Source organism: Chamaea fasciata, unplaced genomic scaffold, assembly GCF_029207755.1.
Source record: "Chamaea fasciata isolate MVZ Bird 193981 ecotype frontalis unplaced genomic scaffold, bChaFas1.0.hap1 SCAF_24, whole genome shotgun sequence".
NCBI classification, from domain to species: Eukaryota; Metazoa; Chordata; class Aves; order Passeriformes; family Sylviidae; genus Chamaea; species Chamaea fasciata.
Genome location: NW_027094109.1, coordinates 2,802,597 through 2,824,857, shown reverse-complemented (window position 1 = coordinate 2,824,857; position 22,261 = coordinate 2,802,597). Strand labels below are relative to the sequence as shown.

General features: G+C 52.2%; 1 protein-coding gene across 5 annotated transcripts in view; it reads left to right on the top strand.

Moving 5' to 3' along the window:
* LOC136300900 (opioid-binding protein/cell adhesion molecule homolog) overlaps positions 1-22,261 on the top strand; it is a 296,786-nt gene that overhangs the window by 255,434 nt on the left and 19,091 nt on the right. For all 5 annotated transcript variants that reach the window (XM_066203614.1, XM_066203613.1, XM_066203611.1 and 2 more), the window contains one exon: positions 18,229-18,461. In XM_066203614.1, the coding sequence (XP_066059711.1) occupies positions 18,229-18,461 (233 nt within the window). The remainder of the gene's footprint in view (positions 1-18,228; positions 18,462-22,261) is intronic.

Here is a 22,261-nt window from a genome sequence, read left to right as displayed (position 1 = left end):
ATCAAGCTCTTCCCCACACACGCTGCCACCCCTTTCTGCTCCCTGTCCCCTATGTAAGAGGGATGCTGCTGCGGGGGTGGTCATCAGTCCCTGCTCATGGAGATGCTGGGGAGGGACAGGATAAAGGATACAGGGCTGTCAGCAATTTCTGTGTGTGCCAGTAGCCAGGCTGGGACATGGAGCAGCAAATCCATGAGTGGATGAAGCTGTTCACTGAGCAGCAGAGTAATGAGGCTTGATTGCCCATGGAGCCATCCCAGGGGCTTCGTTCCCCTGGAGCCTGTCTGGTGTGGAGGAAAATTCACGGTCCTGCTAATGTAACACCACGAGGCTCCTTCCCTAGAGATTCCCAGCATTTTCCAGGATGGAACAGCTTCAGTGTTGTACCTTTCCTGACAGAACAGTGCCATGAGGAACTGCAGGATTCATCAGAGGGGGCTGAGTGACCCCTATCCCACCTTTACCGCTCTTCCCCCCTACTGAATTCCCAGCTCCGTCTTTTGTGCCAGCTCCTGAAACACCTGGAAAACCTTTCCCTCTTCCACACCATTTTCTTCTGGCTGCCCTGGGTGCTGGGTTGTCCCTGGGGAGGAGGATGTGTTTTCAGCCCCTCTCTGGCATGCGATTGGGGAGACAGGAGATCATGGCAATGACAGGCTTTGAGCACTATCCTCCCCACCCCAGCTTTTGTGACGGCTGCTCTCATTGCTATTTCCTTCTACTCTTTGGAGCCGAGTTCCCAAAGGTGTCAGGACAAATGCCACACTCATCAGCGTGGCTCTGCCCAGGCAGGCAGGAGCAGGGAGAAAAGGCAGGAAAGGAAAAATAACCCTGTTTAGCAGGCGGCAGAGCAGGGTTTAGTGACAGCCTCAAGTCTTGATCTTTGTTAAACTGCTGTTTTGCTCAGAGACTGACAGGGAGCACCGTGAAATACGGAGTGTTCAGCTTGTAGCACGCCGGAGAGCTGTGCAGGTCGTGTGTGACTCTGCTGTGTCGTGCCTGGCAGGGCACACCATGGGGGCACACTGAGCTTCCCTGCCCCAGGAATGGGCTGGTTTGGGACAGCATCCCCCCTTTCAGCAGCTCCCCACCGTGAGCCCACTCCATTTCTCTGCAGCCCCAGGTGGTTTTCTGCGGTGGCTCGTGGTTCATTTGTCCATCCCCAGGGTGAGCAGGATGGCAGAACCATCCCCACCCTGCTTATTGCCCTCTGAGCGTGGCAGCTCGTGCTGAGGTCTCGGAGTTGGAGCCGAGCTGGGCAGGGAAAACACAGACACTTAAAGGAGAGACAGAGAGAGAGAGGGGGGAAAGAGTGACGAGCACACGTGCTTTAAAAGAACACACTGCCTTTTTTTTCCCTCTTCCTTTTCTTTTCTCTGAAAGCAGCTGTGCCTTTTTCCAGCACTTTTAACTGGTTGCCAGGGAAACAGAGCAAGGGAGAGTGGAAAGGTTAGATGGATATTGGACGAGGCTAATGCACTTGTTTCAACCAAGAATTGACAGGTGCTTAGGACACCGAAGGTCCTGATAACTCCTCATTTGTACAGCTCCTTTGTAGAGCCTGGAGTACCTCCCTACCACCGTTAATTGTGTTTTAATAATTTGCAAATTATAATTCATCTCCATCAGGGGATCTCTAATGGTGGCTTTATGGAGCGCGTCCACATGTTCCTCAGCCCTTCTGGGATACTGGGGATGAAATATTGGGTACCTTGGGCCTTGTTGGTGTGGGTGGTCTGGCTTGAAGGGAGTTTGACTCCAGCAGAGGTCCTGATGGAAAAGGTGGGAATTGCAGCTGGGTGATCCAAAAATGCTGGGGAAAGCACTGGAGGGAAGCCATGTGCTTGTGGCTGTCTGGTTTTCCCAGAAAAGGGGCTGGCATGGGAGATGTGGTGGTGCACAAGTCCAGTGAGTGAATCTCCTTGTCCACAGGGTCATCCCCAACCCTGGTCCCAGTGTCGGCGGAGTTTTTTGGCATCTCCCTGCTCACCAGCAGCTCCCATCCAGCCTCACAGGGCTGCTGGGACACATGATCCCTGTGTTTGCAGCTCCACTTAGCTTCTTCACCTTCCTCTGGGTTAAAATCCCAAGACAAATGCCTCACTATGGATTTTTGTCACCATTGTGATGCTCAGAGGCTTTTTCCCTCTGCTTCTGCTTTAGGTTTTGTTTTTGTTTTGCGTCTGTCATGTCTAAAATAGCAGCTCCATCTAAGGAATAACCAAGGGGCCTGAAATTTGGCTGTTCAGGATGAGTGTCACATCTGGTCTGTGCACAACACAGCGTGGCTACAGAGTCATACAGCTCAGGCTCTGGAGAGGCAGGGGTGGCTGCTGAGGCTGTTACTGCCTTTGGGGTTTGTAGTGTTCTCCTGGGGAGGGCAGAAGGGCGGTGATTGAAAAACAACCCAAGCTGAACCCCACTCGTGTCTGTGGGTGGGAAGGTGGAAGGAGTGATGGGGTGATGCTGAGGGCTGGGGGACCCCAGCTCTGCCTCTGGTACCCTGAGCCTCATCCTGCAGCTCTGGGTGCATCGTACGCTGATGGAGAACAGGGCTCCCTCCTCCCTGGGGTGACCTCAGGGGACTCTGCCTCATCCTCCAAAATGCCTGGCTGAGCCCTCCCAGGCCAGCTCACAGCCAAGCCATGGAAAGATGGCAATCCACCTTTTTTTGAGCTGAGGAGGGAGCGGAATGTAGTCCTTGCCCAGGGCTGCAAACAGAACTGCTCACTGCTCCTTCTTGTCAGCAGCTTCCCAAGCCTGCCGCCTCTCCATCATTCCTGAGTGATGGGTACCAGGCCAGCACGGAGAAGCACAGCACTCATATCCCTATTATGACATTGTCAGTGTCACAGCTGAGCGTGAGGGACTCGGAAAATGTCACTTCAGGTATTAGAAAATGACTGTGCTTTTGCCACACTGTGGTTCCTCATCCAAAGTGCTTTTCCTCCCATCAGATCCAGCTGGAGGGGCCTCTGCCTTTGACTACAGTATCTCTGCTCTGGGGTTTTTAGTGAAAAGTGTGATTTGTGTCGTGGTGCAAAGAGTCAGGCTGATGGCCCCGGGCCATGCAGCCACTCCAGCTACAGCACAAATGCTGAATGAGTTCCACATCTCCTCCATGCAGGGCTTTCCTCTCCCCAGCTTTCCTTTCTTCCCTCTTCTCCAGACCTCTGGTGGCACGCTGCCCTGCCAGGTCCTTACCAGCATCTCCCCTGCTTTGGAGGGAATCTGTGCTAGTGACAAGAGAGGAGCTCAGTCCTCGTCACCGGCTCCATCAGGGGTGATGCTTGAACATCCAACACATAAATGCAACAGCTTTTCCCATCCCTTCCCAGCAGTACATGGAATTGTGACCACTACGGGCTGCTGTGGGGCTGCCTTGCACCCAAGTGGGCTCCAGAACCGATTTCTGGTATGTAGAGACCTGAGCAGCTTGAGTGGTGGCTCCAGTCTGTCCCAGTCTCCTGGTCTCATCCCCTCAACATCAGGAACGGCTCCGGTCGCTCTCACAGTGCCGCCAGTGCCAGGGCAATGGGCTCCCCAGAAGGCTGGCTTTGTACTGCCTGAAAGAGAGATCAGGAATTGGAAAGGGAGTGGAAGAAGAGGAATGATTTATGAGGCTTCGCTTGGCCAAGCAGGGCATTCTCAGCATATTCCAAAATAATTTAGCATCATCTATTGTGCCTGCAGCGGGAGCTTGTTGCGGAAAACGAAAGAGAGCAAAAAAAACCCCGCCACATAAAGAAGGCAGAAAGCCCCTTGATGGGATGGTTAGAGCTTGAAGTTTCTTTTTTCCTGAGGGCTGCTGTCTCCTCTCCCCAGTTCTCTCTGTAAATCAAGCTGCCAGTGTCGGATCGGCGGCTCCGTCTTTCCTGCAGCCGCTTCCCCGAGGCCTCCCCGTGCACCGAGGGGACGTAATCACCACCTAGAACAGCTTGAAGGACACAAGCGCGGGAGCCGAGAGGACGATTTGTAGTGAATAATTTAGTAGATGAATTTAAAGCTTTTGTTCTCGTCGCACATTACCTGCGAACTGTACGGGAAGGTTTTGATCATACAAATTCATTTTACATCGCCTCTCTCTGCCAACAGACCCACCTACCCGCTTCGCTGGGGTTTGAACCAATGCATTTTCCCCTGCACATTGCTGTGTTTTGGGGGTTGGTTGGACCTTTAATTAACCCATCATTTTGGTGCCTGTGGTTTTAATTGCCAGCACAGGATTGCCTGTCTGAGTTGTGTTAGAGATTGGAGAGCGATGTTTGTAAATAGGAATAATTTGTGAAGTTCGTTTGTGTACCGTAGGGTGATTGCACAGCTTTCAAAGTGTTTTGCTTTTAGGTGGAAGGAGATGAGATGGGCGCAGGGCTGGGATGCCCGGGCAGGGATGAGTGCCAATGTCAGCATCCTGGGATGAGCTGCGTGGACACTGTGCAGTTGGGGAGGGACCCCTTGTTGGAGAGGGACTTTGTGTAAGGGTGTTGTAGTGACAGAACAAGGGGGGATGGCTTTAAGCTGACAGAGAACGGGGTTAGATGGGATATTGGGGAGGAATTCCTCCTGTGAGGATGGGAGGCCCTGGCACAGGGTGCCCAGACAAGCTGTGGCTGCCCCTGGATCTTTGGAAGTGTCCAAGGCCAGGTTTGATGGGGCTTGGAGCAACCTGAGATAGTGATAAATGTCCCTGCCCATGACATGGGGTTGGAATGAGATGATCTTTAAATCCCTTCCAACACAAACCGTTCTGTGATTCCCTCTCCTCACCCTGGCATCTCTTTCACACCCTTGAGAGGCTTTTCCCTGCCTCTGTGCTTGGTGTGGACGGTTGGATCCAAAGCTCTCTTCTTCCCCTCCGCCCACTGCAGAGTTTGTTTGGGACTAGGGAATTCAGCAAAGTGCATGTGAAGGAGGCTGCAGCCTGCCCAGAGACAGCCACGTGAAATGAAGTTGTATCACTCTCTGAGATCAAATTATCCTTCTCAGCTTTCAGGGAGAGGACTCCGGCAGCCCCATGCGAGAGCTCACTGCCTCCTCCTCAGCTCAGTTTATATCCTGGTCCCCCGGCAGACTGCAAATGCTCCCTCATCAGGGCCTGCTCTCTGTGCTAATGGCCCTCTATAAATAAGCCCCAGGAACTGCGATAGAGAACAATCATAAAAGGCAGGCGCATAAATTAATGCCGATGTTATAATAAACTAGACAAGCCCTTCTTCGAGGGTTTTATGTTTCTCCTTGAGTCGGCAGCTTTGCCAGCAGAAAATGATTCCTGTGCGCCTTGGCCCAGTCCTCTGTCTCTCTGCTCTGTAGGTGCACATAAGTGGGTGGCAAAAATAGCTGGCATCACCATGTCCCCTCTTTTTGGCATTCCGGGTATTAAAGCTGCAGGGATTTCTCGGAAGAGCTCTCAGCATGTCCTTAGAGTGGCAACAAGACCATGGATTTACTGATGGTGGCTCTGGCCACTCCTTGTGGCTATAAATGAAGTGCATTGGCTCTGAGTGGTTAGAATTCCTGAGAATTAAGCCCTGCACCTTTGGAGGAAGGTGGAAATTCACACTTGCCTCAGTGAGTCAAACCTCCTGGAGGGAGACGCCGGTGCATAAAACAGCAACATCTCGGAATGTGTGGCTCTTCTGAAAGGCCTCTCCTTCCCCTTTGCCCCGGAGCATCGGAGCATCTCCCTGGCTGGGGAAGCACGCACCGGTGGCTGGCACACAGACTCTGTGCCGCGGCTCCTGAGTGCCTCGGGAGTGCTGGATACACTGCACCGAAACTCCTGCCTCTCCCGTGGAGTTCAGAGCTGTCTCTCCAAATTACATCCTGGATGACTGAAACTTGGCAGGGCGAGTGGCAGCGGCAGGCAGAGCTGCGTGCTCGCAAAGTACAACTTCCCTGTGCTGGAGTCGTGCGGGAGACGCAGCAAGTTGTGCCCTGGGCATGGAGTCGGTCAGGAAGGAGTCCATCTCCAGTTCTGTGACACACTGTGATGCTACACAGGGGTCTTCGGCAAAGTTCATGTCTTGGTCACCAGCTCATCTTGCTCCCAAGCCCTTTTTGGACACTTTTGATCTAAGCTGATGACCCTGCAACTAAAGTGAAAACTGCTGCTCCAGGCTCTGAGCTTGCTCTCATCCTGTCTGCCCATCCTTTATGGTCTGTGCACTGAAATCCAGAGGCAGACAGATGTGTGTTGGCAGGAAGATGTCAGCCTGTGCCTCTTGCAGGGGACTGTGTGGACAAGGAGGAGAATTCCATCCATCCATCACCTCTTTTGATGTGCAGAACAATTTGGAGGCACATTTTCAGCTCCGATTTGGGTGCATGCCATGCCACATGTCCAGCTCTGTGCAAGGGGTTCCCCCCTTGCTGTGCAGAGTTACATCAGTCTGGGGCAGCTCGGACACATCCCCTGGGTGCTCGACCAGCTTCTTCCTCTGGACGTTTGACAGAGCTGCAGCACATCTTGTGCTGGTGTGGGAAGGTGACAGCCAGCGGATTATGTACATGGTGGGGTGGGATGCATAGATAGAGAAGGGGAGGGGGCAAGAAATTAGGGATGGAGAGAGAGAGTGAGCTGTAGGCTCTGCTTTCTGCTCTGTGCTGCCCTGCACGCTCTGACCTGAGCTCCCCCTCGTGTTCAGCCACACATATTTCTCCATTGCTCTTGTGACTCTCCTCTCCCAGTTATTGCAGGGATGTTCCATCTTTCCGGTCATGTTTGCACTGGGGAAGCTGGAGCCCCACTGGGCAGTCCACTGGCTGTCGGCTTCATTTCCCCACAACCCCCTTCTCCCCAGTGTGACTGCAGCACCTCCAGCCTTTCTGAATATTCAGCCCAGAGACGGATGTTCACACAAGCTGCATCAAGAGCCAGAGATCCATAGTTTTGATTGTGCAAGGAGTGTCATGTGCCACAGACATGCCCTGGAGTGTCTCGTCGGTTTTCCTCGAGGGAGAGAGGAGCCGTGCTGTGCCAGTGCAGCATCAGTTCCCTCCAGAGGCTGCCAGGCACTCCCTGCCACTGCCACCGCTCATCAGCCCCTCGCTGGTCTCGCACAGGGTCATTTTCTGCTCCATTTCCTCCCCCAGCCTCCGGATTCCCCCTCCAAGCTCTCTGTTTTCTTCTTCATCATCGCGGCTGGGATAGAATATGACTGCAGCCACAAAGAGCTGAGATCGCAGCTGCCCTCGGGGCTTGTTTGCCCACATCACCTGTCGGATCAGGAGCCTGCATGTCCTTGGAAAAATATGTATTTCAGGCCGCTGGGGTGCTAATTTGCAAGGCCCATTACTCAAACGAAACATTAAAATGGCCGTCCATAAAGCAGAGCCTTTATCCGTGCCTCCCCCTCGGTCTGTACTCCCCGCACCAGGTATAGGCTTCCTGTCAAGCCCAAGAGCCAAAAGCAAAGATTTATCGGAGGGTTCCTTGACTCCGACCTGCATTTTAATTATGTCGCCGCCAGCCTGTGCCGAGAATAAACTCGGTGGCTATTGTGTTACCCTCGCTTCGCCTCTCTGGATGAATGCACCGGGAGAGACGCGGGTTTGTGGTGTCCCCAGTGGGGACCCTCTTGTGTTCCCACGTCCTTTCCTCCCCACTTGCCTGCGCGGATCAGCTGCCTGGTGCTGAAACACTGATCCACACGTGAGGTTGAGAGGGAAGGATGAAGGGGATGAGTCCTGCGCATCACCATGCCTCGGTTTCCCTTCTTGTGGGAGCTCTGTCCAGCCTCCCCCAACCCTCTGCGTGTGCAGGAAGGGTGAGGCCTGGTCCTGCCACAGCCACCTCGGTGCTGCCGGTGCAGGAGGCACTAGAAAGGGCTTGGAGCGGTGCGGGAGACCAAATTGCTTTTTGGAGAGCTCAATTTCACGCCGGGAGCGGAGCCGTGGCACCGCGGGGAATTGAGGAGCCACGCTTGTCAGGGAGGAGATGCGCTGAACTTCGGAGCCGGCTTGTTTATTTTGCCTGTGTATTTATGAGCGGGGGTGTGTATAAATATTGCTCTCCCGTGCCAGACGGTGCTGGTGTCGTGCTTCGTGCTGGTGCAAAGCTTGACCTGGCACTTCCCGGCGGGAACAATGCATATTTATTAGCGAGGCGATGGGTGGGAACGGCTCCCTCGCTCGCTGGCGTGGCAGACACTGGCTCAGCAGAACAGGGGGTTATTATTATTAAAATAAATAAAAGCGAAAGCAGCTCGGCCGCCACCACGTCTCCCGTGCTGACTTCATGAAGGAGCCAACTTCTCCTAGGATGGGAGAGGGGCTCTTGAGAGGACGCTCCTGGGAAGCTCCTGGCTGCATAGGGATTGACTCTGCAAACTCCAGGTGCTACAGCACATCCCCTGCCTCAGTTTCCCTTTTGATAGCAGTGACATATTGAAGTGATGTAAGGCTCAGGGGAGTGCGAAATGCTCCCTTCATTAATAAGCACAAAATGCGTTGATATTTTTAGATGGAAGTGCCACGTATTGGTATAATATTACTGTACCACGTTTGACTTCTTTTTCGATTGCAAGCCCCCTCTTGATCCCGTTACCTGCAGAAAGAGTTAGCTGGCTATATTTTATCATCTGAATATTTCAATTAAATTACTTTAAGGGGGAAAAAAAAAAGCAGTAGCCTAGGCTGAAGTTGGAAATGATCACTGTATCACTCCAACTTCCCTCCATTCCCAGAAGGTTAATTGAAAGGCAGCCATCTTGGTGACGTTTAGACAAATGAGGATAATTATGTGTTCTCCAGCTCTTTGAGAGGTTAATTGCTTAGATGTACGAAGACTTGAAGAACAAAGAAGGAATAAATCAGAAGCAGGACTATGATCTGATAATGTAATTTGGGATATTCACGTGCAACTCAAACAAATAAACCCCCTAATTGCATGCAGTTGTTCGGCCCCTGGGGTTACCGAGATCAGGCTCCTGGTTCTCAGGGATGCTCGGAGAGAGGATACCAGCAGGAGAGGTCTTCATCTGGCTGGTGCCCAGGAGTGTCTGTTGTCATCTCACACTGATGACGACTTCTTTGTCTGGCACTGGAGATGACTTCTTCATCTTCACTGAGCTGTCACCTGGCGCCTTAGTGCCTGCAGCATCCAACCCTCATCCCGGCAGAGCAGCGGTCAGTGGAAATCAGATGGGTCAGGGAGGCACGGGAGCAGGGAGCAAAGGATTTCCTCTGGTGGGTTATTTTATTTTGCCTAATTACTGGTGAAATTCCTGCAAATTGGCAATTATATTCCTGAGCTGATGGCTCACCCAGGTCGTTTACAGATCTCGCGTTTGGCAGGAGCGCTTTATGGTGTTCGCCATGAAATACAGCTTCACTCTCCAGCGGCAGAATAGGTTATTAGTTCCGTCTGCAAGGATTTTGCACCTAAGTCTTGTGGCAGCACAGTCGTGAAGGTACCTGATCTTTTTTCCTTTTAATTCATGCTGGTGGACCAGTCTGGGAGTTGGTTTGTCCATCTGTCAGCCCCTTCATCCTCTTGGGATGGGCTACAGTGGGCACTGGGAGTGACTTCCAGGTGTGAGGGGCACAGATGGAGTGAGCTGGTTTGCCCCTCGGCTTTTCCTGCCCGCTGGCACCGCAGTGAATGGCGCAGTGTGGAGCCAAGACCTCGGAATGCTGGAGCTTTTATGGAAGTCTCGGGGTTGTGTGGAACTTCAAGCTGTCCAGCCTGGATCAAATACTACTTCATTTTCCAGCCACGAGGGTCAGGAAAACAGTGGGTTTTTTTCTTCGCTGAAAGCTTGAGGGTAAAACATCTTCATCCAGCATCTCTTCCCCCCTCCGTTTGTCTCTGGGGAAGCTGGAATTGATTTCAAATGAGCAAACGCCTCTCCACCCCTAACGCGTGAAGAGCCCTGAGCCTCGGCCTCTGAAACACCTGCGAGAGGTTTTTTCCCTCGATCTGTCTGGAATTGCAGTTTAATTCCCTGCATTTGCTCCCGTATTGTGCATTAAGATACAGTGAGTTTATCCAGCAGTCCAGCTGTTTTGAAGATAATTACTACAGAACTCAACCTGATGTAAAATAATCCTCCTGGGCAAGCAGCCAAGAGCTTGAGACTTATCCTCCAAAGACTGAAACCTCTCCATTACCCTTAAGAGCCACAGAGATAGCGGTGGGCATCTCATGACAAATATATTTTTGGTGGTAATCAACAGCAGGATGTGAGAAGAGGTTTGCTTTCCACCCGACTTTTGGGGAGGGTGGTGTGGCCAGGGAGACCGACCGGGAGCCTGAGGCCCACGTGATGGGGACATGGATGGCTTTCCTATTAAAGGGCCCTACATGCTTCTGTTTCCACCAGCAACCTCTTTTGGGGTGACAACGGCACGCCCTCGCTGCATTGCCACCCCGTCCTCCACTGGGGTGGCTTCAGACCAATTTCCCCTCCTTGCAATGCAGGGACAAGTGTCTGATGGTTTTGTTCCAGCTCCTTCTCTCGTGGATGTGCCTTGGTCCAGGTTTTTATCAGCCTGCCAGCATCCTTTCTTCTTTTGCAACTGTGGCATGCTGCTGGTGCCATGGCCACATCCTCCTGGGTTGAAAGTGTCCCCCTTATCCAGCTGAGATGGAGACAGCCACCAGTCCCATCAGGATGGCTGAATCAGAGTGGTCAGAGCCTCGTGTTGCCACACACTAATTACCGCACTTAACTGCATGTCCAGCTGTGACAGCCAAAGTTATTCCTCTCTCTCCCTGCCTGGGCAGATGAATGAAAAAGCCTGGCAAAAAGAAAAAGCGATAGCAAGGAAAAAATCTAACCCTACAACCCCAGCGCAGGCACAGAGGACTTGAGGTTCTCAACTGCTCAGCTCTGCTAGCGGTGAACTCGGTGTTGTCTTTGCTGCTTTTGATTGAAGAACACTGGAAATCAGCCGGTTGCAGGTGCTGTATTGTGTGAGATTAGCACTGATTTAGGCAGGGTGCAGGCGCTGATTGAGCAGGGGGCTCTGCCGGTGCCGGCACAGAGCAGGGGAATCTCCAGATTGTGCCCCTTAATCAGCACCCTTGAAGGGTGCTGATAGCATTGGCAGGTGTCTCTCACTGGGATTTTCCTTGCTGGGATGTAAGGTGGGGCTTGGTGTGAGGACAGGGGAGTTTGGCTTTCCTGGGGAGAAAACAGCTGTCTGCCCATGTTTCCTATGACAGGTACTGATGCCTTGGTGGTAAATGCTGCTGGATGGTGACTGTCTTTTTGGAGAGGAGCTGGGAAGATGTCCCAGCTGTCTTCAAACCACAGGATGGCCAAGTGACCACGGGGAAGTTTGAAATCAGTGCCTGGCTTTGTTAGGGAGAAAGTGCGATCATTCAGGTACCATTTTGGGCAAGGAAAGATGCTTCTCTGCACTTCTTCCAATTTCTGTGGTTTTCCTGGCCTGGCTGCCCCTGCTCAGTGCCTTCATTTTCATCTCTATCTTTGGGAGATGAGGTGTGGCCGCCAGCATCGACTGACTCTGATGGAAGCATTTACGTGCCACCTGCTCTATAAACATTCCCATTGATCTGCTCTATCCGAGGGCCTTCCGTTTTATTTCTTTTACTGCCACCTCATATTTCCTTATGAAGATTTCTCCTGAGCTAATAACAGCTGTTGGCTGTTGGGGCTTAGGCTAATGCCTTCCGACTTTCCCTACCACACGGGGGGAACATCCTGGTGTGTGGACACGGATATTGATGCATTGTTGTATCAGAAACAAGGGAAGGCCAGGTGGGAGCTGGGAGAATTGTACCTGAGCACCTGACCACATCCAGCCCCCCTTCCCCTTGCCAGTGATGTCAGGGTGAGGTGTGTCCCCGCAAGCCGGGAGTAAAAGCAATGAGGAGTGAAAGAAGGGCTTTACGAACTGGAGGGAACGCCTGGCTCTCTTTAACAGAGCTGACTGTTTCTGGATTTGCTCGATGTGGAGCATTAATTCAGAAAATCCCGTGAATGGCTTTGGGGAGAAGATGTGATCCGTCAGTGGGGGAACCGTGCAGCAGATCACCTTGCAGGCCATCCTCTCCTTCTTCAAGCTACGATTGCTTTTTAAGCCACCTGCAGCACAGCTCTGCCTGTATCAGCTTTAGGAACACTCTGTGCCACCTGCAGTGGTACCCAGGTCCACCCCTGACTCCAAGGGGCTCAGACCCCCCCCTCCCTGAATTAATGTCAGCACAAGCTTGGCAACGACCCGGCACCAGCCTTTGCATGCCCTGGGTTGTCACAGAGGCCACCCAAAGCCCTGTGAATTCTGGATGCAGAGCAGCCAGTGTTTTGTGTGACATGGACCCCTCAGGGACTGTGCAGCGAGCATTGTCTTGACTTCTCATGCCTCTCACAGACGGCTCCCGCCCTCCTCATCATCTTGTTATCATTCTAATGTCTGGGAGCTGCAGTCATGGACCAAAACACCATTAAACTATCTGAAATGGAGCAACTCGACAGCCTCTGCCCTCACAGGCTTATTATCTTTGCAGATGGATATTTTATATTTAGCAGTCGCTAATGTATCAATTTGGGCTTTGATTTTTCACGGGGAGCAGCTTCTATTCTGGTGCCTGCTGGTGGGCAAGCTGCCACCGCAGGGGAACCACCAGGGACAAAACCTCCCTGGCAAGCCCCGAGCCTCTGGAGAGGATGGAAGGGTCCCATAGCCCTTGGAGGGTTTCGGGCAGGGGGTTGTTGGCAGGGAACAGGTTTTCCAGTGGCCCGGAGTGTGTTTGAACAGCACTGGGAGCACTTGAGGAATCAGAGCAGTAGCAGTGGGGCCAGGCAATTAATTAAACTTGCAGAGTGAGAGCCAGTTTGTGTGTGGCTTTGCAGGAGGCAGTGGCTGAGTGGCGTATGGTGGGGAGGGAGGAATGTTATGGAGAAAAGGAGAACTGTTTGAGCTGGCCAAGCCCTTGTACATCCCATGTTCCTTGTTCTTCCACGGGGGGGTATGGGTGTGGTGATGGATTGGGACATGCTGAGTGGTTGGTGAAGGCTGGATGGGAGGTGGTGGTGCTGGGTGATACCATATGGTGCATCCCGAGCGCCCTCTGTCCTCGGGGTGCTGGGGTGGTGTGGGGATGGAGAGGGGCTGTGCCTTCTGTTTTAGGGGTGCTGGGATGGTGTGGGGATGATGTGGAGCTGTGCTCTCTGTTCTCAGGGTGCTGGGATGATGTGTAGCTGAGTCCTCTGTTCTTGGGGTGCTGGAATGGCAAGGGGCTGTGCTCTCTGTTCTCGGGGTGCTGGGATGTCATGGAGCTGGTGCTCTCTTTTCTCAGGGTTCTGGGGTGGTGTGGAGCTGTGCACTCCACATCCAGCCCCCAGGATGGATGGGAGAGAGGCTGTCTCGGAGAGGAGACAGAGTGCCAGTGGACAGGACCATGATGAAAGACAGAGTGCCTCGTGCCCTCCACCCCCAGAATAAACAGCATGGATGGCAGTGACGGAGGGTTAGGTGGTGCAGTCCTGCCCTGGGAGCTGCCATGGGGGACCTGCCGTCACACGGCGCAGATGCCATTGTCCCCGCAGATAATGCGGTGGGCTGCATTGTTGGGAGAGGATTAGAGGAGCCGCTGTGTTTTGATGGCCTGCTTCTCATTTGCATCTTGAACGAAGCGGGAGCACAGCCAGGTTCTGTTCTTTTGTGTTTACTTCTGAGGAAATGTGTTTATTTCCGATGATTACAAATAAATCTCTCTGCCTTTGCTCCAGCCGCTCAGAATAAAAAACATCCGGTGCCCCTTAACTGTGTAGTGAGGGCAAATATTGGAAGTGGAGGAGAAATCCCATTAGGAGCTCCTGGCAAGTGTAATTAACAATTACTTCTCAAAGACAAGGGTGTTTGTTCTACCCCAACAGGTATTTTTGGTTGGAGGCTTCCCAGGGTGAAGCATCACCTGGTCACTGTCGAGGGGCTTTGCTCCCGATCTGGGTGAGCTATTTTAGCTGCTGAAAACTGGGTCAGCCGGCAAGTTTGCAACTGGGTTTGGCATCTCCATTTGTCATCCTGACGAGACACGTTACCTACAGGAGAGAGAAGCAGTTTGGGGTTGAAGGGCCATAGAGGAGTTTAGAAGTAGAGCACTGTTGGTTTGAACAACGAAACAGGAGACATTTGAATCCTAGAGTCATCAAATATCCTCAGCTGGAAGGGACACGCAGGGATCATTAAGTCCATGTCCTGGCTCTGCACTGGACAACACCAAAAATCCCACCATGTGTCCAGACAGGTTTGGACAATAAATTTGGGTTGATCCATCCCCCCAGCCTCTTGGCACAGCCAGGGACCAGTGGCCTTGGCTCTTCAGTAACAAATATGTCCCCTGGATTTCTTAGGGTGTGCATCAACGTTTTGGGGTCCCATGCATCCCATTCCTCAGAATGTTTTGCACCCATGCAGAGGGTTTTGCAAGACTTCCTGTATGCTTCCAACCCTTTATGCGCCATTTATTCCTCCAAATCACTGCCAGAAAACTTGTGGTGACCCTGGTCACAGTGTTTCCCTCACCATGGGGGAGGCATTGAGGGCAGCACCAGGCTTCTCCTTCATGCTCAGCCAAGTCAGCAGTGCAGGAAAGGTCTGTGATGTGGCGGGAGAAGGCAGGGGATGAAGGTGGAGGGTGTTTTGGCTCAAACCACACGTAGGAGAGGCACTGTCAGTGTCATTGATGGGGCTGGGAAGGAGCCTGCTGTGGGAGCGATGTGGGGTCTCTCCTAATAGGTGCAGGAGGAGGGAGACAAGCGCTGCGTGCCACCAAACACAAAGAGCACGTCAGCAGAGCTATCTGTATTGTTGACACTAAGTGAAATAATTCCACGGCAAACTTCAAAATTAGCATTTAAGAATGAGGAATGGGGGCAATTAGAGGGGAAGCAGCGCAGCGCCAGTGCCCCCAGCTCCCACCCTCATGCATCTTCTCGCGCTGCTGCGTTCAGGTTCATCACCTCGTCTCTGGTGGAGCACTGGGATCCCTGCAGCAGCTCCTGTCCTCCCACAGAGTGAGGGGATCAATGTGGGTCTCAGGAGATGAAGCCTTCGAGAGCCCACATGTATCATTGTGAGCACTGTGCGGGCTGGAGCTCCAGCAAAGCCCGACGTCCAAAGCTCCCCAGCCACTCTGGAGGGGAGCAGCAGTGGTTGGAGGCAGCTGTAGGATTGCAGATGGTGAAAAGTCTCTGCTCAAAGGCAATGAGAGTGTAAGTGGGATGCAGAGATGGAGGAGCTGATGGGACGGGTCGCGTTGCCCAAAGAAGGGGTGTGTGGGGGAGCTGGGATGCAGCGTATGCTGGGGGCTGATGATGTCATTCCCGAGATATTCCCCGTGCCTTGCTGATGGGCTTTCTCCTGGTGAACTGCAGAGCCAGGATAAGTTTATTTCCCTCTCATGTGTCAGGCTCTTTATTGTCTTTTGTCCCTTCTGGACTCATAAGGCAGTTTCTGGAGAGGGATACGGTGCCTTCAGGAAACTGTTAATGGGGGTTTGTCTTTGGTTTTAATTAGATCCCTTCAAGGGAAAACCTCCTGGCCTGCTTTATTATCCAGCTTTGTCAGAGCTTGTCTGCTTTATCTAAACACTTTGCAGAAGTCTCTTTACCTGTTTGCTTACTGGAGACATTATCATAATCCTGGTCAATTGGAAATGGGGAGCAAAGACGGCTCAGCAGACAAGCGAGTGCCATCAGCTTAGCAGCTAATGGAGATCACTTTCCCAGACAGGTAAAGAAGCTGATGAGGTGCTCCTTGTGCCAGGGTATCCGTCAGCATTCTTTGTAGTGCCGATTGCCAGGGCACAGAGAAACTGGTGGTGGGAAGGTGAGGTCAGCTGAGAAGGTGCCTCCAGGAATGCCATGTGTGCTGTGCCAGCTGATGGATGTGGATTTTCTGCTGCTGGTGGTTCTGACACATTCCCAGGAGGCGCAGGAGGGCTGGTTTTTTGGAGGAGGGTGGTTTGTCTGGTCATCTGTAGCTGAAGGGGACAGTCTGGGCTCTGGTGGAGAGGAACATGATGCTGTACAAAGCCGGAGGGACTTGGTCTTAAATTAGCTGTTGAGTGGCAGTGACTGGAGAGTGAGCTGGAGGGATCAGAAGCAGGAGTCTTTGCCTTCTTGCTCTTGGCATAGGTTTGTTACAGAGGTCTCCGAGTTGCTGCTGCCTGCTCATTCCAAGTGGTTTTGAGGGCAGTGCCAGTCACCAGCACCACAGACAAGGGAGGGTGATGCTGTCCTTGCCCTCCCTCCTGTGAGAACATCCACCTGGGGCATCCCTGGGTGCTTGCGCAGGTACAGCTCTGAGATGTAAACGTGAGCTGTGAATGCAGAATGAACCACCCCAGTTCTCAGGTGTCCTGGAGCAGCCCCAGATCTCCTCAGGAAGCACATCCCACATGCGCCAGCCAAAGCTGGGCAGCGACAGTCGAACGCACTCAGCGCCGGCACGAGTGTCTCATCCCTGTCACTTCAAACCCGAGTCCTTGTGCTTCACCCCTAATGAGGGGACCCGAGAGTACCTCGCAGGGCTGTAGTCTGGATATTTATATGAGCGCAGACATGCGAGTTGTCTGTTTTACATATTGCTGCCCTGATTTTTCAGTGCACGCAATGAATAATTTACAGAAACCGTGTGTAAGTATCTCTTTATTATTCATTATAATGAAGTGAGACAGCAGTAATAGTCCACTAGACTGGAATCCCCCAGGGCCGAACTTAACTCGGCTGTGCTTAGCTCTCCCCCAGTTAATTTGAAGGAAGAGAGGGCTCGGCTTCCCGACAAGGACAATGCCGTCTGCTGGCACAAGACTGCCGTGGTCCGGCAGAGCTGAGCTGGCGGCGGGGCATGTCTGACACCGAACGGACTCCCCTCGTGCCGACGGTGCCGCGGCAGGCGTGGAGGGCCATCCGTCTTCCCCGGCGTCCCTACGTGATGTGGCTGGCAGAGACGTACAGCTCCTGCATGGGGAAAATTACTTGTTTGCAGGAGAATATATGGCTCGTTCCTCTGAACTGAGCACCCGGGGGGACCCTCAAACATGCCAAGTATCGCCCCTTCCCCGCACCCGATTAATAATCTCGATCGAGGTGACGCTCTGCAATCTCAGCAGGGGAGGCATATAACACCCCCAGAGCCTGGGCAGGAGAGGAGCTACAATGGGGACGAGGACAGGAACAGCCTCCCAGCCCCTCTCTGAATTTACAGGCATGTGGAGAGGGACTCACACGAGTTTCTTGATTCACTGAAGGTGCCTTTTCCTACAATCTTGGCTGCACAAAGCTGCTGCAGGTCTGCCACTGCCGGTGCTAGCTCACGTCTAGCTTGATTTTCCCTTTTTTTTTTTCATGCCAAGAGAAAGTGCCCCTTGCCTGGTCCTGAGGGGGCAAAGATGAAGCTCCCAGGAGATGCTGGGCTCTTAATTTAACCACTCAGAGTTTTTGCTGCAGATACCGTGGCAGCAGCAGAGAAGGCCATAAGTAAATAGAGGGAGAAGAATCTATCAAAGAGCATGAAAAAGCCGTGTTTTCCAGGAACATTTTAATTCCCTTCCCCCCCATCCCATTCTTTGCCAAGTGTAACTCACTGCCATGGACTGGAGCTGCCGAGCTCCTGCACGTCTCAGAGCGGGGAGGGTGGGAGCCAGGCAGGAAATAAATAATGGAAACGACCGCGCTGTGTTTTCAAGGCACTTGTAGGATTTACAGCTGCTTATCCAAATGTTCCCTTCCCTTCCCTGTGTGCCGGCTTGGCCGTCTCCAGCTGTTTCTGTTCTTCCTCTCTCCCTGTGCATGTGCCGTGGCCCCTGTCCCCAGCAGTAGGGGTGTTTATCACCCCAGGGATGGCTCGAGGGCTGTGCCAACAAGCTGAACTGTCAGCACGTTTTACAGCTTCATCTGGAATTCTCAGTGCGCAGCAAAGGCAAGGGGGGCTGTGGAGGTGGGTGAGAAAAGGGGATAGAGATGGTCTGCCTGGTTTGCGGAGGTCAAACAATAGGAATTTTGTCTGTGGTTCCCCAGTTGCGTGTAAAAAAAAAAAAAAAAGGGGACGTTTTATTTCTGGCAAACCCACTGTTTATGTGAAACCTCACAAGGTGGGGGGATGTGGAAACAGGGAGCACAGCCACGGCACCGCAGCATCTCCGTGCTGTGGAAGCCACATTCCCATCCTGCTCCCATCCCTTTTTGGGACCTGCAATGCTGTGTGTGTGTCCCATTCCAGGTGTGTGACCCTCTCTCTGTGTGTCCCCCGCAGGTGTACTGTGGATGACCGGGTGACGCGGGTAGCGTGGCTGAACCGCAGCACCATCCTGTATGCCGGCAATGACAAGTGGTCTATAGACAACCGTGTGGTCATCCTGTCCAACACCAAGACCCAGTACAGCATCAAGATACACAACGTGGACATATACGATGAGGGCCCCTACACCTGCTCTGTGCAGACAGACAATCACCCCAAGACTTCACGCGTCCATCTCATCGTGCAAGGTAGGTCTGTGCGTGCCTCGTGCTGTTGCTGCATGGTTTGATCTGGAAGGCTGCCTGGGCTTGGGAAGGGTTTGGAGGCCCTCTTGGTTGGTGGGGTTGGAGCCAGCATTAGTTGCTTCAGAGATTGCATGGCATGGGAGTAGTGGTGTGGACAAGTGCCCACCATGCCAGGGAGGAGATGAACGTGCACTGTCGCAGCTTTGCTGTGTTGTACAGTTGTCACGTGGGGCAGAGGACACCTGAGAACTGGCAGTGGGGCTGCTGAGCTCTTCTTTATTCCTCCTTTGCCTGTGCCCTGCTGTGAATTTCACCTGTGTCAACTGCTTGTTGCTCAGCTTGCTCCATCAGGGGTTCATTAGTAAGGTGCTCAAGCACACATTTGAAGATGCTTCAGGAGAGCCAAAAGAGATGTGCTGCCAGGCACAGAGGAGAAGCAGATCCCAACAGCACAAGGCTCCGTGGTTTTGGGAGAGAGGTCGAAGTCACTGTGGGGCCATGAAGGGCCCTTGGCACAGGGCTTCATAGGCAAGTGTATCAATATAGCAGATGCTGTTGGGCTGCAAAGCAGTGTCTTGAGGCTGTTCTGGTGGGGGGATCCAGGTGCTGGCAGATCAGAGGGGCCAGTAGCACTCTGATGGATGCTGCCTCTGGATTCTTGTGGCTTTGCACCAGCTACTGGCTTTTGTCCGGTCTCTAGATTAATTTTTCAGAGTTAGTGTTAGTTCAGGTTAGATAAAGATAATGAAAGTTTCCTAATCCTCTTAAAGAAGATTTATTTGGCTGAGTAGAAAGCTCTCAGAATACAATAAAGCGTGTATAAAACCAGGACCTAATCTTTCCTTTAATTTCAAACAGCTGATGGGTATTGATTTTGCAATGAGCAAATCTGAAAACTTTCTTAGGCTCGACACGTCTCTGAGAAGCCCCCAACAGAGTTATGTATGTATTTATGTACCCTTCTCATTGGCTAGAGGCAGGGGTTGATTGTGGTCACCTAACCAAGAGGTTTTCCTGCCTGCTGGTTGTGGGAGAGTGCTGGGAAACCCCAGATTGTGTGCACCAGGCTGTGGTGAAGAAGGGGGGTGCTCACCTCGGGAAGAGGGGAGTGGAGATCCACTGGAAGCATTCCTCCATCCCCTTGTTCGGAGCTGTCTCTCCCCTCCTTTTTGAGTTGTGTGCGAGCTGTCCATCTGTGAGGTTTAATCTGTTTATCCTGTCTGCTCTCTAATCGTGCTAATCCATCCAGTCAACACTGGTGAAGTATCCGAGTGCTTTGCACCTAATGAAATCAGGTGAACTGGCGGTGATGCTCAGCCCCTGCTGCCCTCACCCCTTTTTCAGGGTGATGCAGGCACTTTGCAGGCACGGGCAGGTGAAGGTGAGAGAGAATTTGTGTCCAGAGTGACAGTCTGGTGGTGAGGCATTCCTAACTGTGCTGGGGAAGGTTTTTTTCCTAGTGCGAGCAAGTCCTGTTGAATTGCTCCCACCGCAGCGATGACTGTGGTTCTCAGCAGTGTCATTTCTGCACAGCTGGAGGGAGGAGTGTGAGGAACTGGGGGTGCAGGCACAGGTCAAGTGGTCCATGCTGAGCAGTGTCTGTACTTCCCTTTCAATATGTTAAGCTCAAACCACATGGTTTGCCCAGCTGAGAAAATCCATCTGTAGGTGCCTTTGATGGTGGTGATGAGAGAGGCAAATCCTCCTGTGCTCTGTTCCCAGCTCAGCCTGAGGAGGAGAAGTTTGTATGGATGTGCCGTAGCAGCCATCCAGGATCTGAAGGAAGTCAACAGGCACTCTTCATCAGGAATCGTAGTTAAAAGGAATAATGGGTTCAAACTGAAAGAGATGAAATTTAGGCTTGATGTTAAGTAGAAATTCCTTCCTTCGTGGATGGTGAGGCCCTGGCACAGATTTCTCAGAGAAGCCGTGGCTGCCCCATCCCTGGAAGTGTTCAAGGTCAGGTTGGACAGGGTTTGGAGTAACCTGGCATAGTGGAAGGTGTCCCTGCCCATGGTAGAGGGGGTGGAACGAGATGATCTTTCAGGTCACTTCTAATCCAAGCCATTCTATCATTCAGCTCCACTGCAGTTCCTTGGTGGCTAAATTGTGTTTTCTGTGAGGGTGAACAACATACAGTCCTTTGCTCAGCGCTGAGAGGAAAGGAGTGATTTTCCAAAGATGGGTTTGGTCCTGGCTGTTACTGTGAGCAGAGCACACACTTTACAGGGATGGGAGCAAAGCCCTGTTTTTGGCCTCAAATTGAGGTTTAGGTCTGTCCTCCGTTTGTTGCCCTCACTGTGCCAGCAGGATGGCAAACAAGCAGTAATGACCAGTTAGCAACTATATTCAGGTCAATTAATTTCTATTTGTATTTTGCAAAACTAAAAGTTGGCCGGAGAGAGTATTGATTCTTTGTGCCTGTGTTCAATTGGGTTTTAATTGTGCTACTGAGGGGCCCAGCCTTCCCTCCCAGCAACCCAGCAATAAATCTGCCAGGGAATCGCCGTCAACAGTAAATGTGTCTCTTAGTAGCACTATTAATATGTCGCTTGCATTGGTTCATTGCAACAGCCGTTAACAGGGTTTATAAGAGCATAGATGGCAGGGAGCCAGAGGGTTTTTTTCATCTCCCTTTTCCTCTTTTTGTCAGGAGCTGCCTGACGAAAGGCAGGATGGAAGGGATGGATGAAGTGACGAAGGGATGGATGCTTTCAAAGACATACATGGTGCTTATGGCACGGTGTGCTCTGGGGAGAGTTTAGGATGCAGAGAGAGCAGGCATTTAAGCTCACATAAGTAGAAGATGAGCCACCCTGTCCTCCTCTTGTCACAAAGGCTGGAGTGAAGCTGAAGTGGGGAGGACCTTGGTGAGCCCTCCTGTCTCAGCCTCCTGACTTAAACCTCAATTTGAGGCAAAAAACAGGGCTTTGCTCCCATCCCTGTAAAGTGTGTGCTCTGCCTGCAGTGGTGAGCACTGCAAAGGCCACCTCTCAAAAAGGGGGAGAGGGAGAGCTCCTGGGAGGTGCAGGCTTGCAAGGAGGAGCCAGCACACCTTAATGGCATCATGCTGCAGGATGGTTTTGGTGTGAGGAGTGTGGCAGACTGTAGGCAGGACACAGCCCTGCCCTCATGGCTTGGGCAGCTTCAGGGTGTACTTCAGTCTGAAATGTGGAGCTCAGGGTCAGTGTTTTGGTGGAGGCTGTGAGCTTGGAATCCCTTCTGGTGGAGATTATGGTGGTGAACGTTGGTACTGGCCATCCCTACCTAACAGTGGTCTTTGGTATTTCTCAGATGTCCTCTGTTTCCAATTCATTTAGAGAATCCTTCCCTGTACTGCCTTAATCCTACTCGCCATACTGAAGCCTCTCCCAGCTGTTGGCATTGTTTCTCTTGTTTCTGGGTGGCACAATCCATTTCCCATCTTGATGTTTGCTGTTTTCCTCTCCCTGGGAACCAGGACAGGTTTTGACAGGCCATGGCCTTACAGGGTGTGGTTGTGTGATGTGTTATCCAAATGCACTGAGGGATGCTCTCCTGGAGCTGCTCCTGTGTCTCACTTGTTACCTCTCAAAGCAGCACCAGTGCAGATGTAGCTTCTCTGTGCATGTTTCAAAACCAAACTGAGTCTTCTGTTTTTCCCTTGTGATAACAACTGGCTCTTTAAGGCTCTCAAAGGACCACCCTCCCCCCACCAAGCCACCCCCACTGAGATCTTTTTCTCCAAAAGGAAAAGACTGGATGGAAAGTTGCAACTGTACCCCAATCTCAGCCTTCCTTTCTCCCTGAAGGAGCAGAGGATG